At 40.5% G+C, this 15276-nt stretch overlaps 1 protein-coding gene across 1 annotated transcript; it reads right to left on the minus strand.

Moving 5' to 3' along the window:
• Window positions 1–993: 993 nt before the first annotated feature.
• Window positions 994–9490, minus strand: LOC137376575 (transmembrane emp24 domain-containing protein 11-like). Its single transcript, XM_068045789.1, has 5 exons — window positions 9361–9490; window positions 7671–7771; window positions 6393–6518; window positions 3307–3453; window positions 994–1143 (listed from the first exon to the last, which is right to left on the minus strand). Exons 1-5 carry the CDS (start codon window positions 9488–9490, stop codon window positions 994–996), a joined length of 654 nt encoding a protein of 217 aa, XP_067901890.1.
• Between the last annotated feature and the right edge of the window lie 5786 nt (window positions 9491–15276).

A 15276-nucleotide genomic window follows, 5' to 3' on the forward strand; every position in this document is an offset into this window, starting at 1 on the left:
CTGCTTCAATATCTGAGGAGTCCATCCCCACTCTGACCTTATGATGGAGGGAAGGTCATTGATGAAACAGTTGAAGATGGTTGGGCCTAGGACACTACCTAGAGGAACTCCTGCAGTGATGTCCTGGGACAGAGATGATTGACCTCCAACAACCACAGCCATCTTCCTTTGTGCTATGTATGACTCCAACCAGTGGAGAGTTTTCCCCCGATTCCCATTGACTCCAGTTTTGCTAGGGCTCCTTGATGCCATACTCGGTCAAATACTGCCTTGATGTCAAGAGCAGTCATTCTCACTTCACCTCTGGAATTCAGCTCTTTTGTCCATATTTGGACCAAAGCTAACATGAGGTCAGGAGCTGAGTGACCCTGGCAGAACCCAAACTGAGTGCCAGTGAGCAGGGTATTGCTAAGCAAGTGCTGCTTGATACCACTGTTGATGACCCCTTCCATCACTTTGCTGATGATCAAGAGTAGACTGATAGGGCGGTAATTGGCCGGGTTGGATTTGTCCTGCTTTTTGTGTACAGGATATACTTGGGCAATTTTCCACAGTGCCAGGTAGATGCCAGTCTTGTAGCTGGAACAACTTGGCTAGGGGTGTGGCTAATTCTGGAGCATAAGTCTTTAATCCTATTGCTTTAATGTTGTCAGGCCCCATAGCCTTTGCAGTATCCAGTGCCTTCAGCCATTTCTTGATATCATCTGGAGTGAATCGGATTCACAGATCCACAGAAACCCCAATAGAATTAAATAAACAGTATGAAATGTCACACAGACATGAAATGTTTACTCTGTTTTTTCTCTCCACAGATGCTGCATGACCTGCTGAGTATTTGCAGTATTTTCTCTTTTTATTGTAAGTAATATTTATGTTGCTTCTCCATGTTTCAATGGATCTTTTGCAGAAATAAGGGTGGACAATCAGCGCCAACCCCCACCCCTGCAGAAATTCAACCCCTTAATGTACAGTTCCTTTCAGCAAACATGCAACTCATACTAGTTTCTTAGCTATCAAGAAATTTTTCATGTGCCTCATTTGCCAGGCTCCCATTGAGAGGAGGATAATGGTTTGAACGATGGCCCACCATAAGACGCTACTGTTGGTTTCTTCGCTCATTTGACGAAATTCTTCTTCACGTGACTAAAGATCAGAAAGACTCAAAAGTATTAGTTACATGATCATACATACTAGGATTTTATTTAAAAATTGCATCCAATCATCTGAATATAAGAACTTTGATTAAAATGACATTTCTTGAATTAATTAAATTAAAAATTATCTGTAAAGATAGACTTCAAATAACTTTCAAGTAACCTATTAAGTAAGATGCTCTTCCAATAAATTGAAATTTGATTTGGGAAAAAACAATTCAAAAATCTCTGTTAGCTAAGCTGTACAATAAAATCTTGTCTAAAGCCAGTCACTGTTAGTGAACTGCAGAAGTATGTTTTTTTTATTTTGTATGTGTGTTCTAATATACCATCAAAATAACGTATGGCGAGTTTTTGTATAACTTTGTGGAAAAAGGTTTTAAAAATATGAATTCATTCAGTTTTTAATGCTAGTAATAACTTATTAACAGAACCACTTTTTTTTTTATTTGCACCATTAATGTTTTGCATAATTTAGTGTGCTGTAGGACAAAACAAGACTTGATTTAATTCATTATCTTGATGAATCAATATTCACAGCGCAATTTAAATTTATCATCAGTGCAATTTAATATTATGATTGCCAACCTCCAGGATTATTGTGAAGTCTCCAGAAATGAAAGAATATTCTGGGTCTGCTGCAAGTAACTCAGGAGAAAAATCATCGGAGCGTAAAAAGTTGTATGTTGTTTTTTCATTTTCTTTGACCACTTTAGTTTATTAGTTATGAAAATATTGGAGATGGGGAAAATAGGTTGTTTGACTGGGATAGAACTGTCCTAAAGGGAGCGGTGGCCACTGCTGAGACTACACCCAGCCAGGACTGGCCAGATGGAAGAGGCCCCAAAATAGAGGTAAGCCTGTGGGGCTTCGCCAGGGACAATCAGCAATTAATTGTGGGCCGTTTGCCTTCTCCCATGCTCCTGGTAAAATTGCATTGGGGATGAGTCGGCAATGGGAATGGCGCCCCTCCACCTCCCACTCAATTTTACAGACCCCCCCCTACCTCCAGCCCACTCTAGGGGAGCGGGGGCATAAAATTCTGGCCAGAGAGTTCTGGAGATGATTGTAGGGCTGCAAAGGGTCAGTGAAATTTGAGGGAAGGGAGAACAAGGTCCTAAATGGATTTAAACTTTATAATTGCCACCTATATCTGCAGGCTAGGGAAAGAAACATATCAGCAATGTTTTGTGCTTTTGATTGCTATCTGGTGAACTCTGCTGGATAGCTCAGAACCCAACAAGTGCAAATATTTCCACCCACCAGCCCTCTCCACCGACCCACTGATAAATCGGCAGATGAGGTGGGTCCCATCTGGGTTAAATGCCAGATGTTAATTTAATACAAATAGGAAAACATGGTCTCTGTCATATGCACTGCTTGGACGCTGGATGCAGAATCCACATTTTAGGTCAGAGCTAGCACAATGGGTTCTTAAAAATCAATGAGCAGTCAAGAATAGGGATGAAAATATAGTGGACTAGCAACCCAGAGGCCTGGATTAATGCTCCAGCGACATGAGTTCAAATACCACCATACCAGCTGGAGGAATTTAAATTCAAAGTTAAATAAATCTGGAATTAAGTGCTAGTCTCATTAATAATGACCATGCAACTACCAGTTTGTCATAAACACCCATCTGGTTCACGAATGCCCTTCAGGGGAGGAAATCTGCTGTCCTTACCCTGTCAGACCTACGTGTGACTCCAGACCCACAGCAATGTGGTTGACTCTTAACTGTCTTATGAAATGGCCTAGCAAGCCACTTAATTGTATCAAGCTACTATAGCAGTTCAAGAAGGTTCACCACCTTCTCAAGGGCAATTAGAGATGGGCAATACACTCACATTCCCAAGAACGAATAAAAGAAATGTCCAAGCACTTAGTGAGCACAAACCTCAGGGCACATGGCATAAAAACTTATCAAAAAAAAGGTATTTTATAGCTGCAGGGTGAATCCTGACACATGCCCATGGTCTGCCATGTCAAAACTCCACCCTCGTTTTTTTCGCAGCACCCCTTTGTAGAGGCTAGTGAGCCCACCCCCAATATGATGAAAAGCCTGAAGGCCAGAAAGTCAGTCAGGTTGGGAGGTGTATCTGTAAAGCAGAAAGCCTAGGCCACTCTTCCTTGCATATAATCACTGACATACCCTCTGGTAGTCCTGCTGTCTACTGATATATTGCATCTGGTTTATCAGATACTGGATTCTTTCCTTCACATCATTTATCTTGTCCTTGGTTTCATCAAGAGACTCATCAATAGGGTGTTCACCAACCTGAATATTCAAATGTATGCGCTGGAAAACAGAAACCCACTGTGAACTGAGAGGAAATGGCATTAGTATTAAAAAATGAAAAATATAGCATTTTAAGAAGTATCTTTATGAATTCAATATTAAGAGTTTTGAATTAAGTTGAACTCCTTTCATAAAACATTTCATGGAGGTCCAGCCAATCTCTCACCATTGTTACAAGAGGTGATCCATAGAACTTCTATGGAACTTCAGGGCCATTATAGTTTGACCATGAAGTAAATTTATTTCTGGCTACTTAAAGAATGAACCATGAACTCTGGTAATGTTAGAAAAAAAACAATATTGAGAGTATTTTCCAATTGTTTTAATTTCTTTATTCTGTTTATGCAAAATACATGATTAAAAAGTTTAAGCTATTTTAAATCTCAGCTATAAAAATGATTTATTAACTTGTGTCCATTCTGATGGTTATTTATGTGGGCCAGATTTTGCTGTAGTAATAATGGCAAGGCGAACAGCACTTGCCATCTTTATGTGCAATTTGAATAGCAACTGCCAGCAACCACACATACGCCGTTAAGTGCAGATATTTGCAAGTTGCAGAACTTCTCCAAAAGATGCAGGAAAACGGTCCATGCCATTTGACTCACCATTCAAATACATTGAACGACATGAAATTCCTGTACTTATCTCAGATTCGGGATAAACTCACCAGAAAAATTAGGGCTTGTGCATTCCAGTCTAAGTACTCTTTTATAATAAAAACAAGAAATGCTGGAACCACTCAGCAGGTCTGGCAGCATCTGTGGAAAGAGAAGCAGAGTTAACGTTTCGGGCCAGTGACCCTTCTTCAGAACTCTACTTCATGGTCAAACTATAATGGCCCTGAAGTTCCGAAGAAGGGTCACTGACCCGAAACGTTAACTCTGCTTCTCTTTCCACAGATGCTGCCAGACCTGCTGAGTGGTTCCAGCATTTCTTGTTTTTATTTCAGATTTCCAGCATCCGCAGTATTTTGCTTTTATCTAAGTACTCTTTTAATGGCTTTGTAAGTCTTAATTACTGCCAAAAACTTCTCTGGCATTGAAGAGTAACTTTTACAAGTGTGAGGTCTCACACTTTAGCTTTTAACTACTGTTGAAGATTTGGAAAGGAGATAAACTGAATTTTTTGAAAACCCTTTCTCTTTTATCTCTCTATCGTAATCCAATCTTTTTTTCGCTCTCTTTATTTCTCTTTCTGTACCTGACTTACCACTGAATTCACTATTCTACCTGACACTTCTGGTTCAGACTCTGTGCTGCTCATTAACAATTCTTCAATTTGATTGGTTAAGTTGCTTGCCCTGTTCATACAGGTCTCAGATGCCCAGTAGTGGGCGCTGAGCTTTATGGCAGGTTGGCTGACAATCTTAACAAATGGCTGTTACTCATTCGCCACTCAGAGCAAAATCAGGCCCAATATTTCTAGTTAAATAATAAATGCCAGGCAATGTAAAAGAACTAACGATTAGTAGAAATTACTCCAGTACGTACCAGTGGAAACAGAATATCACCCAACTAATAGGGCCTCATTTTAACATTTCACCCAAAAGGTAGCACCTCTGATAATGCAGCACTGCCTCAGTACTAAGCTAGAATGTCAGCCTAGTCCCACTGAAATCTCTGTGGGACTTGACCCTGCAACCTTCTGACTTGGAAGTAAAAGTGCTACCACCAAACTACACGATTTTGGAAGAAGCATATAAATTCTGCTTTCTCTTCTGCTATATTGCTCCTAATTTAAATGAGTCTGGCAGTCTCAATCCAGCTTTGGTGAGCACAAATGTGTAATTTAATAGTGTCATTCAAAAAAATGCAACAGGATTACCGATGAAGGTAAACAAAATGTTTTAGTACTGCACCCAAAAGGATCATTTTGCAATCATGCTTGTTTGCTATATCTTCATTTAACTGATTCGGGAGCAATATTACTGTTCATTCCGTTGTTTTGGATTCAAGCCCTACTCCAGGACATAAATATATCTAGTTGACACTGGAGTGTATTTTTGGAGATGCAGCTCTTTAGGAGAGACATTAAGCTTAGGAACTTTCCATCTGTGGATGCTAAAGATCCAATGGCATTTTTTTGTAGAACAGCAGATAATTCAAGTTTCTTTGCCAACCAGGACCACAAAGATCATATTCACTGGCCATCCATTGCTGTTTGTAGAATTTTACCATGTGCCAAATGATTAGAGTCATAGAATTATACAGCACAGAAACAGGCCCTTCGGCCCATCATGTCTGTGCCAGCCATCATGTACCTATCTATTCTAATCCCATTTTCCAGCACTTGGCCCGTAGTCTTGTATGCTATGGCATTTCAAGTACTCATCTAAATCCTTCTTAAGTGTTGAGGGTTCCTGCCTCAACCACCCCTTCAGGCAGTGTTTTCCAGATTCCAACCACCCTCTGGATGAAAGAAATTTTCCTCAAATCCCATCTAAACCTCCTGCCCCTTACCTTAAATCTATGCCCGCTGGTTAATGACCCTTCCGCTAAGTGAAATAGTTTCTTCCTATCTGTCCTATCAATGCCCCTGATAATTTTGTATACCTCAATCAGGTCCTCCCTCAGCCTTCTCTGCTCTAAGGAAAACAACCCTAGCTTATCCAGTCTGGGCTTTCCTACACAACAGCAGTCACTGTACTTCAAATTAGTTCATTTTCTGTGAAACATTTTCAGATGTTTCTAGAACATGAAATATAGTGCTATAAAGGGCCTTTTGGCTTAAATGCACTTAATATCACAATATTCTTGAATAATCAAAGAGACTGTTAATTGAATTTGGTTGTTTTGCGTGCAATTCAGTAAGTGAATTGAGTCTGCTTGCTGGATCTGTTAAAAACACTCAATATTTGAACCATTCCACTTTAATCTATTATTTATATTCAGTCCAGAAAAGAGGCACGTTGATTTATTGTTGATAAACAGCCATACCAGTTTGGTCCCAGCAAACACTGCTATTTTGGTAGAGTTGGACATCAGACAGATGTGGTGCTCCCCTTGTGAGTGTGACTGAAATGTAAAATGACTTTCTGGCCCATACAATTTATGCAACAAAACCTGTTTAAAAGAAAGTAAAGATATCAATGTTGTCAATGCAAATTGATATTATTTTGCTTCTAATCTACTGAAAAACGTTCAACTTGAGAGCAAACATACAGGGAGTAAATGTGATATATTAAAATTCTTGACCTTTTTGAGTTTCTTGCGATTGTGGTACTTGGTACCTTGAAGTCAATGGGTAACACTGTTGTGGTAATCTCTGCTATTCTTAGTTCCTTCAAAGGTGGCAATATTATGTCAGGGTCACCCACCTGCTGTAGAACCAGCCTGCACCCAAAACACAGGACCACCTGTTACTTGTGCTTGCTCCAGCTGAGTCACTAAAATCTCTCTTTGCCTTTTAAAGCTTCGTTCGTTGGTCGTCATCTTCCCAGAAGGCTGACTGCCATGGATCTGCACCTCCACCTGTCCTGTGCTACCCTTACACATTCCACATAGGTCAACTGCATCCAGTCCATTATATCCATCATCTGTTTTCGCTTCTGCTTCCCTCTCCTACATTTTCCATCTATCTTTCCTTCCAATAATTATCTCGGTCTACTTTCTGCTCTAATGATGTGAATGAAATATTGTATCTTTCGCACTTTGATGTTGTGCACTAATTTCCTCTTCTCTCCAGCCATTTTCAGCACTTCCTCATTAGTCTTTCTGTCAGTGTAGGATATGCAGAACATCCTCCCATATGTCCACATCTCAAATCACAGAATCACAGAATAATACAGTGCAGAAGAGGCCCTTCGGCCCATCGAGTTAAAACACCTGACCTGTCTACCTAATCCCATTTGCCAGCACTTGGTCCATAGCCTTGAATGTTATGACGTGCCAAGTGCTCATCCAGGTACTTTTTAAAGGATGTGAGGCAACCTGCTTCTACCACCCTCCCAGGCAGGGCATTCCAGACCGTCACCACCCTTTGGGTAAAAAAGTTCTTCCTCAAATCCCCCTTAAACCTCCCGCCCCTCACCTTAAACTTGTGACCCCTCGTAACTGACCCTTCAACTAAGGGGAACAGCTTCTAATGAACGTTTACATCTGAAACATTAACCAACCTATGGTATATTTCCATTATTTTCAATTTTCTTTAAACCATTAGTAAAGTCTGCTGTGCAACAGTTTATTAAAAATGCATAAATTGATTTTTTTTTTTACCTGTTCATTTGGACCTTTGACATTCACAAACAAGCCTAAACCTGGGGCAGAAGGAAGAAAATCTCGTGTGGCAAAATCCCACGATTGGATTTTGTAATGCCCTGAACAGAAGGAGGAGAGTCAAAGTCAGACAGAACCATATTTAATTACTGTCATAACAATTACCTGCAGCTGTACAGAAATGAACCGATGCATGAACTCTGACTGCAAAACTAAAGGTTGCAATGTAAAATGATAAAATTCATGTTCCTCGAAAATCATGGACCTTCTTCCTTCCTCAGTTTCCCCTTCTCCTTATAATCTGCAAGCTTTTAAAATCTAAGCATCACATCACCTAACCTGTTTTGATTATTTTTGTTTTTGTTACCTGCTGTTTTGAACCTTGGTAGTGGTGTCTTGCATTGCTGGTCCTGACTCATCACCAAAATTGCTCATTTAAAAAATGTCTGAGAAATAATTGAAAATTTGTCCTTCCACTTCATTAGGAGTAATTCAATAAAGTTGAATCGTTTAGAAGTCACATAAAATGTTAATATAATATGGGACATATCTCTACGTGTGAAAGGCATAGAACTGACCTATATTTCAGTTGAAAGGATGCCTACAATTTATCATCAGCCACATTAAGATATTCAAATTATGAGCACATAACTTACCCTAGAGTGTGCCTTTCAATTAAATTCTGGAGCAGTATCAGGTACTACCAACCTTTCAAAGGAACATTCAGTTTAATCCAGAAATAACTTCATATGCAATCAAACCATCATTGTATTGGCTTGAATTCAAATAACCAAAGATGATTCAACAATGTTACTCTTACTGCAGCAAAATGGATCAGATATTTTAAGGTCCTGAAGGATCATCAACATTTTGTTAAGGGCAGTGAAGTGCATTACCTTATCATGTGTGACTCAACACTCAACAGTTGGTATCTTTGCTTTCCTGCATTTTGCAAATGAAAAGCTACATTTTGGGGAGGGAGAGGTCCTTTTAAAATGAATTGGGAATACAGTAAATTAAATATTTAATTGAGTTAATTAAGTAGGTGAAGATCTTCAATCAGCATGATTTCCAGAGTTGAGAATGACTTCTGTATTTTTAGCACAGTGAGAAAGAAACATTTGTGTAACATGCATCTAATCAGTAAAATTTCCAAGGACACACTCAGAACCATCAATATGCACCTCCTTTGGTGAGAAAGTTGCAGGTGGCAAACAGCAGCTTTTCAGCTTAATAGTATTAAACTGTATTTCCTTCATGATCTACAGAACCTTATCTTTAATTTGTGTGCAGAAACCTTATTCAATTAGTTAAATGGTAATAAAATATTATACATGCTGAGTTATAAAGTGTCCCAATTACACAGCTGAGGACAGTAAACATACTGTTGTAGATCACTTTAAAAAAGACTCAGTCGACAAATAGTGCAACAATGGTGAAAATGTAGATGTGTGGAGTGTACAATCAATTTAAAGTAGAGTTGTAAAAATGCATGCTTTTAAATGTATCTTAGGATAGTCCAGCTGTAATTCATGACTTTTAACTCGTAATACCTTAATCTTTTCCAGTGGGTAAAAACGTGTTAATAGTTACTTGATTTTTTTTAAATCACAGTGATTTTAGAAACTTTTGTTATAAGTGACTGAGTCTTTATATGGATAAAGAGCTCATACTATTTTTGCACACTCACCTGTAACCAGAGTATCACCTGGAATGTCCTCTATGATGCACTTTTCTTCTTTCTCCCCCTGATGAAAATAAAGAGAAGAAGCAAGACCCCAGCTCAAAGTGAACAGAAATCCTGTGATATGACACTTCATTTTAATTTATAATTCAGCAAAATCAGCAGGCTCTTAGGAGAGCAGAGGGGTGAATATTATACATTTCCCCTAGTGACACGTCACACAAAATCTGCATTGATATCACTGAGGCCCTTTCCCCTGAGATCAGCTTTGGCCAGGTATTGTGGAAATGTTGTTACATGATATGTGAGCACCACCCAGTGGACACAAACTTACTGGATTTTGTGTGGCCCCATGAGATGGGATCGGAGGCGGGGGGCAAAGAGTATCGGGGCAGAAGTAGAAACGTAGGGTAGAGGTGGAGACGTAGAGTAGAGGTGGGGAAGGAATGGTAGGCGGGGGAGGGTAGTGGGGGGTTGGGGTGGATAGGAATCTGTGTTGAGGTCGGGAAACCGGTTTCCTGAACGTACTGCAGTTTTTAAGTTCCGAAGAAGGGTCACTGACCCGAAACGTTAACTCTGCTTCTCTTTCCGCAGATGCTGCCAGACCTGCTGAGTTGTTCCAGCATTTCTTGTTTTTATTGCAGTTTTTAAGATGTCTTTAAATTTCTTTCTGTAGGTTTCCCACTCAGTCAGCAAGTCTGGCTGCCTGATGAGTGGAAAATCCTGCAACGCAAGGCCGTAGCCAAGCTGGCCAAGAGCAATAGGTCTGTTGGGCTGGGAATAGGGTGGGAGGGGGGGGATGGTGGTGGTGGAGAGATTGATCTTGGGGAGCTGTGATTGTTAGAACATGGCAGGGGAGCGGGCAGATGGTGGTTGAAGGGGTTGGGGGGGGGGGGGGTCCGATCACGGTGGAGTCCAATCGCAGGCAGAGTGGGGTGGGGGGTCTACTGGCTAATTTGTTGGGCCTGAATAAAATATTCCTGCACCTCCTTGCCCATAAGCAGTTGTCATGCCAACTTGCTTTGTTGAATGATAATTTTCTTTAATCCACTGACTGGAGATCTGAATTTATACTTTTTTTAAAAAGACATTTTTTTAACAAAAAGAGCTAAAAAGATGACTTTGCTGGCAGCTTTGGATGGCCACCTCATTTTCAACCCTGTATCCTACATTACAAAGGCTTGAGAGGAGGGAGACGAAATGTCTGCTCAGTCCTCAGCAAGAACAAAGACCCAGGAGGTTTAAGGGAACTACTTGTTCATTTTAGCAAGAAGAAATACTGCAGCTATGTTTGAATCACTGAATGACTGTCATGTGACAAAACCACAGATGGGGAGGGGCTTAAGCTTGTGTTTGTCTGCAGCCGAAAGGAGAAGCATTTGGACTCTGATACGTGCAGACACTAAGTGGGAGGTCCCTCTCCCTCCCTCTCTCTCTCTCTCTCTGCCCATTACAGCTTGAAAGCTTTTAAATCCTGCTTGTTGGCTGACCACCTTTGCATTCCCCACCTACAATCAGAAACCCCGTTGGATGAAATCATCCACATTGCTGCTTCTAAGAGACCCATCAAACCAGTCATCTACCTCTTCCAACTAAAAGCCTCAGGACCACTGATATCAGCTAGAGGCCAGCCGAATCACCAAACTGCACAGATTGTATACCTTATTTTTATATTGACTCCAACAAATCTTCCTTTCCCCACTCTGTAACCTATTTGTGTGTGTGTAAACCTCCAGAGTGTGTGTGTGAGTGAAAATTGGTGCATTGTTTATTATTTTTATTAGTTCAGTTTAGGTACAATAAAGTTAACCTCTTTCTTTGTTAACTCAAGAAAACCTGTCCGATTGGTTCTTGTTATGATCATAGCAAGTAAGTAATCAAACACCTACTGAATTAGCCAGTACATCAACTTTAAGAAATAATTTAAGCTATTGTGGTCAAACAAGGAGGGAAAAGAGGGAAGCTGTTCGACCCCTCCTCACTTGACCGTAACAGTGCAGTAAAGTCACTTACCTATGGATTTGGCCCTTTCACCTGCTGGGTTTCTTGAGGCTAAGGAAGCACGACTGACTGTGGTTAATAGTAGAATCACTTAAAATGAAGGCACATTGCCTCGTTAAAATATTTTAAAAGAACGACCCCCCGCCCCCCACCCCCACCGAGAACGGATTTGTTGCCCTCCTCCATTTTAAGCAAAGATGGGCAGATTCAAGGAGGGTTGGGGTTTCTGTTTCAGATTTTTAGCTTTTTAATCTCCCATTCGGACCAAATCCATCCGCTTTGGCTGGTGGGGTGGGGGGTGGTGATGGTGTTAAAAGTCCACCGATAGAGACCAGAAAAGTCTTTAAGAGAAACTAATAGTATTGAGGATCCAATTGCATACACAAAAATGAGCAAGGGAACATTTCAAAAAAAATTAAAACTTGAACTAAACTTTCTATCCAGAACATGTAATTACTTAATTTATAACAAGGAGAATATGTAATTGAAACACTTGTTTCTTTAATTTGACATGAAGTGTAAAAGATGTTAGGATAAGGCAACTATAGAATTAAATACAACAATATACATGCAGTCAACTATATACAAATACATGTTCAATGGAAACAAAGTAGGAAACAGATAAGAAGCAGCAATACAGTCCCTTTTAGAAGTAGAGACTATGCACACAGGCAGAGGATATTAGCAATCTATAGTGATCTGAGATAGTAGTCCTTTCAGTATTTAAAAAATGCACAATGCTCGTATTTAAATTTAATAACCAAGTGCAAGTTCATTTTGTGGATCTCGCTTCACGAAAAAGTGAGAGAAGAGCATACCTCAGATAGTCTTATACGTTGTTAAGAGTTCAAATGAACATTAGGGATAGTAGAAGGTGATTTAGCCCCTCAACCCTGTATCACCATTCACTTAGATCATGTCTGATCTGTACCTCAACTCCATTTGTCCACTTTTCTTCCATATCTCTTGATACCCTTAGTGAACAAAATTCTTTCTATCTCTTGGATATTCCACTTGCCCCAGCATCCATAACTTGTTGGGGCAACAAGTTCCAGATTTCAGCTACCCTTTGTGTGAAATTATGCTTCTTGATTTAATTCCTAAATGGCCTTGCTCTAATTTTGAGATTATGCCCTCTCATTTGCCCTGACCCAATATTCATGTGGAGATGGGGAGAAAGAGTGTGGGGATGGGGATGGTGATCTCAGAGAACATATACGAGCATACGAATTTGGAGCAGGAATAGGCCACCCAGCCGCTGCAGCCTGCTCCACCATTCAATAAGATCATGGATGATCTGACATTAACCTAACTTCACATTCCCGCCTTACCCCTATAACCTTTCACCCCATGGTAATCAAGAATCTATCTACCTCTGCCTTAAAAATATCTAAAGACTCTGCTTCCACCGCCTTTTGAGGGAGAGTTCTAAAGATCACGACCCTCTGAGAGGCAAAATTTCTCCTTATCTTGGTCTTAAATGAGCGACTCCTTATTTGTGAATAGCGACGCCTAGTTTTAAATACTGCCACAAGGGGAAACATCCTTTCCACATCCAACCTGTCAAGACCCCTCAGGATCTTGCCATTTCAACACTACCCTGCTCTCATGTCAACATTTCTGTTATTAGCCTGCTCCAGTGTTCCAGTGAACATCAACACAAGCTCGAGGAGCAGCACCTGATCTTTCAATTAGGCACTCTACAGCCTTGCGGACTGAACATTGCATTCAATAACTTCAGAGCATGATTGGCCTTTTAAAAAAAATGTTTTAATATTTTATTTTTTAACCATGTGTCTGCTTTTTATGTAGTCAAAACTGCTTATTATTCCACTATTAACAGTCTCTCTGACCTAATGCTTTGTCTTTCACCACAAGCATTAACACACGCTTTGCCTTTGTCCCAGGACAGCTTTGTTATTTAATCTCTCCTGCCCTATCAAACACCTTCCCCTTTGTTCTCTTCCCCACCCCCTCCCCTTCACTTGCTTAAAACCTAATACTTTCCTAACCTTTGCCAGTTCTGACGAAAGGTCACAGAACTGAAACGTTAACTTTGCTTCTCTCTCCACAGATGCTGCCTGACCTGCTGAGTATTTCAGCACTTTTTGTTTTAGATTTCCAGCATCTGCAGTATTTTGCTTTTAATTACCTCTCAGGATCTTGTATGTTTCAATCACGTCACCTCTTACTCTCCTAAACTTTAGCGGATACAAGCCTAGCCTGTCCAACCTTTCCTCATAAGACAACCTGCCCATTTCAGGTATTAGTCTAGTAAACCTTCTCTGAACTGCTTCCAATGCATTTCCATCCTTCCTTAAATAAGGAGACCAATACTGTACACAGTACTCCAGATGTGTTCGCATCAATGCCCTGCATAACTGAAGCATAACCTCTCTACTTTTGTATTCAATTATCCTTGTAATAAACAATAATATTCTATTAGCTTTCCTAATTACTTGCTGAACCTGTATACTAACTTTTTGCGATTCATACACTAAGATCCCTCTGCATCTCAGAGCTCTGCAATCGCTCACCATTAGATAATATGCTTTTTTATTCTTCCTGCCAAAATGGACAATTTGAAATTTTCCCTGGGGATGTGGAGGTACCACCGCATTTACTGGCAATACCTCTTCAGTTTTATTTTAATTCAATTTCCTGCCTGGCAACCAGCCACAATGACAGGCCAATTGGGTACCAGGCAGGAAAGTTGGTGGTAGAAGGCCAGAGCTGGGGGCGGTGCCCAGTAATCAGGAAAGATTGGGGGTTGGTGATGGTGGTGGGAGGGGGGGGGGGGTGGTGGGTGGCAGATCCCATCAGTCAGATGGGAAGACTAGGGGTTGTGGTGATTGGCCAATCACAGCAGCAAGTGCAGACCAGGATCAGCAGAAGGTTAGCTTGAGGGGATGGGGGAAGCACTCTTGCTCCTCCTGTCTCTCAGGAGTGCTATACAAAACACCTACCTTCTGCAGCCAGTTTCTCCCATCTCCATTTAGCTGCCTGGTTTCCCGAGCCTTAGGAAACCTAGCCAGCAACATTTAAATATAAATCAGGCTTCCTGGAAGGCTGATTTAAGCATTATAATGAAGTGTCCTGGCTCTCCAAGACAGGAAGCATGCAACCTGCTACCATACAAATTTCAATTGAGCAGTATATCCACAGCCTTTTGCAGGGGGCAGGGTAGGCGGGGGGGGGGGGAACCGATTTCTCTCCTAAATAGCCTAGCATGTTCTGCATTTTCCCACCAAAGGAAATAGTTTCCCTGTATCTACCCTATCAATTCCCTAATCATTTTAAATATCTCTAAAATCACCCTCTCAATTTCCTAAACTCAGAGGAATACAAACCAAGTTTATGCAAGCCCCCACTCATAATTTAACCTTTTAAGCTCTGGTATCATTCTGGTAAATGTACTCCTTCCAAGGCCTTGAAGAGGGAAATTAGCATTTCCATAAAAGGAAATAATATTCAAGACACATGATATATACATGTACACATAACATAGGCAAAGGCATGTTACTGCATGTTACCTTATGTCCAAACTATGCCAATGCATGACTGCTTCAAACCAGACATTATGATTTTGTTGAACTGGAATTTATAAAAAGAGGTAAAAAAGCAACAACATCGACTGCCTGAAGTAAACGTACTAATTATATTTATATATAAAGAACATATGAGCTAGCTTATGAAAATAAAGACCAGCTGTGATCATCAATATATGGACTCGTGTTTGTGATTTATTTGGTTCACCATTCCTTGATGGTGCATTACCCTTTCACCATGGATCCATTGTGTGCATTGCTATTTATTTATTCATTCATGAGATGCGGGCATTGCTGGCAAGTCCACCATTTATTGTGCATCCCTAATTTCCCTCAAGTTGGTAGTGGGCTGCCTTCTTTAATACATCTGAGT

Source organism: Heterodontus francisci, chromosome 1, assembly GCF_036365525.1.
Source record: "Heterodontus francisci isolate sHetFra1 chromosome 1, sHetFra1.hap1, whole genome shotgun sequence".
Taxonomy (NCBI): domain Eukaryota; kingdom Metazoa; phylum Chordata; class Chondrichthyes; order Heterodontiformes; family Heterodontidae; genus Heterodontus; species Heterodontus francisci.

What these genes read in the sequence shown, in the direction of transcription:
- LOC137376575 (XM_068045789.1), bottom strand. Translation starts at nt 9,490, where the DNA reads ATGAAGTGTCATATCACAGGATTTCTGTTCACTTTGAGCTGGGGTCTT. An exon ending in AGGTGATACTCTGGTTACAG is followed by an intron (nt 7,772 to 9,360) that starts GTGAGTGTGCAA and finishes CCTTCTGTTCAG; the next exon opens with GGCATTACAAAATCCAATCG. An exon ending in TCAAAGGTCCAAATGAACAG is followed by an intron (nt 6,519 to 7,670) that starts GTAAAAAAAAAA and finishes TCTTTTAAACAG; the next exon opens with GTTTTGTTGCATAAATTGTA.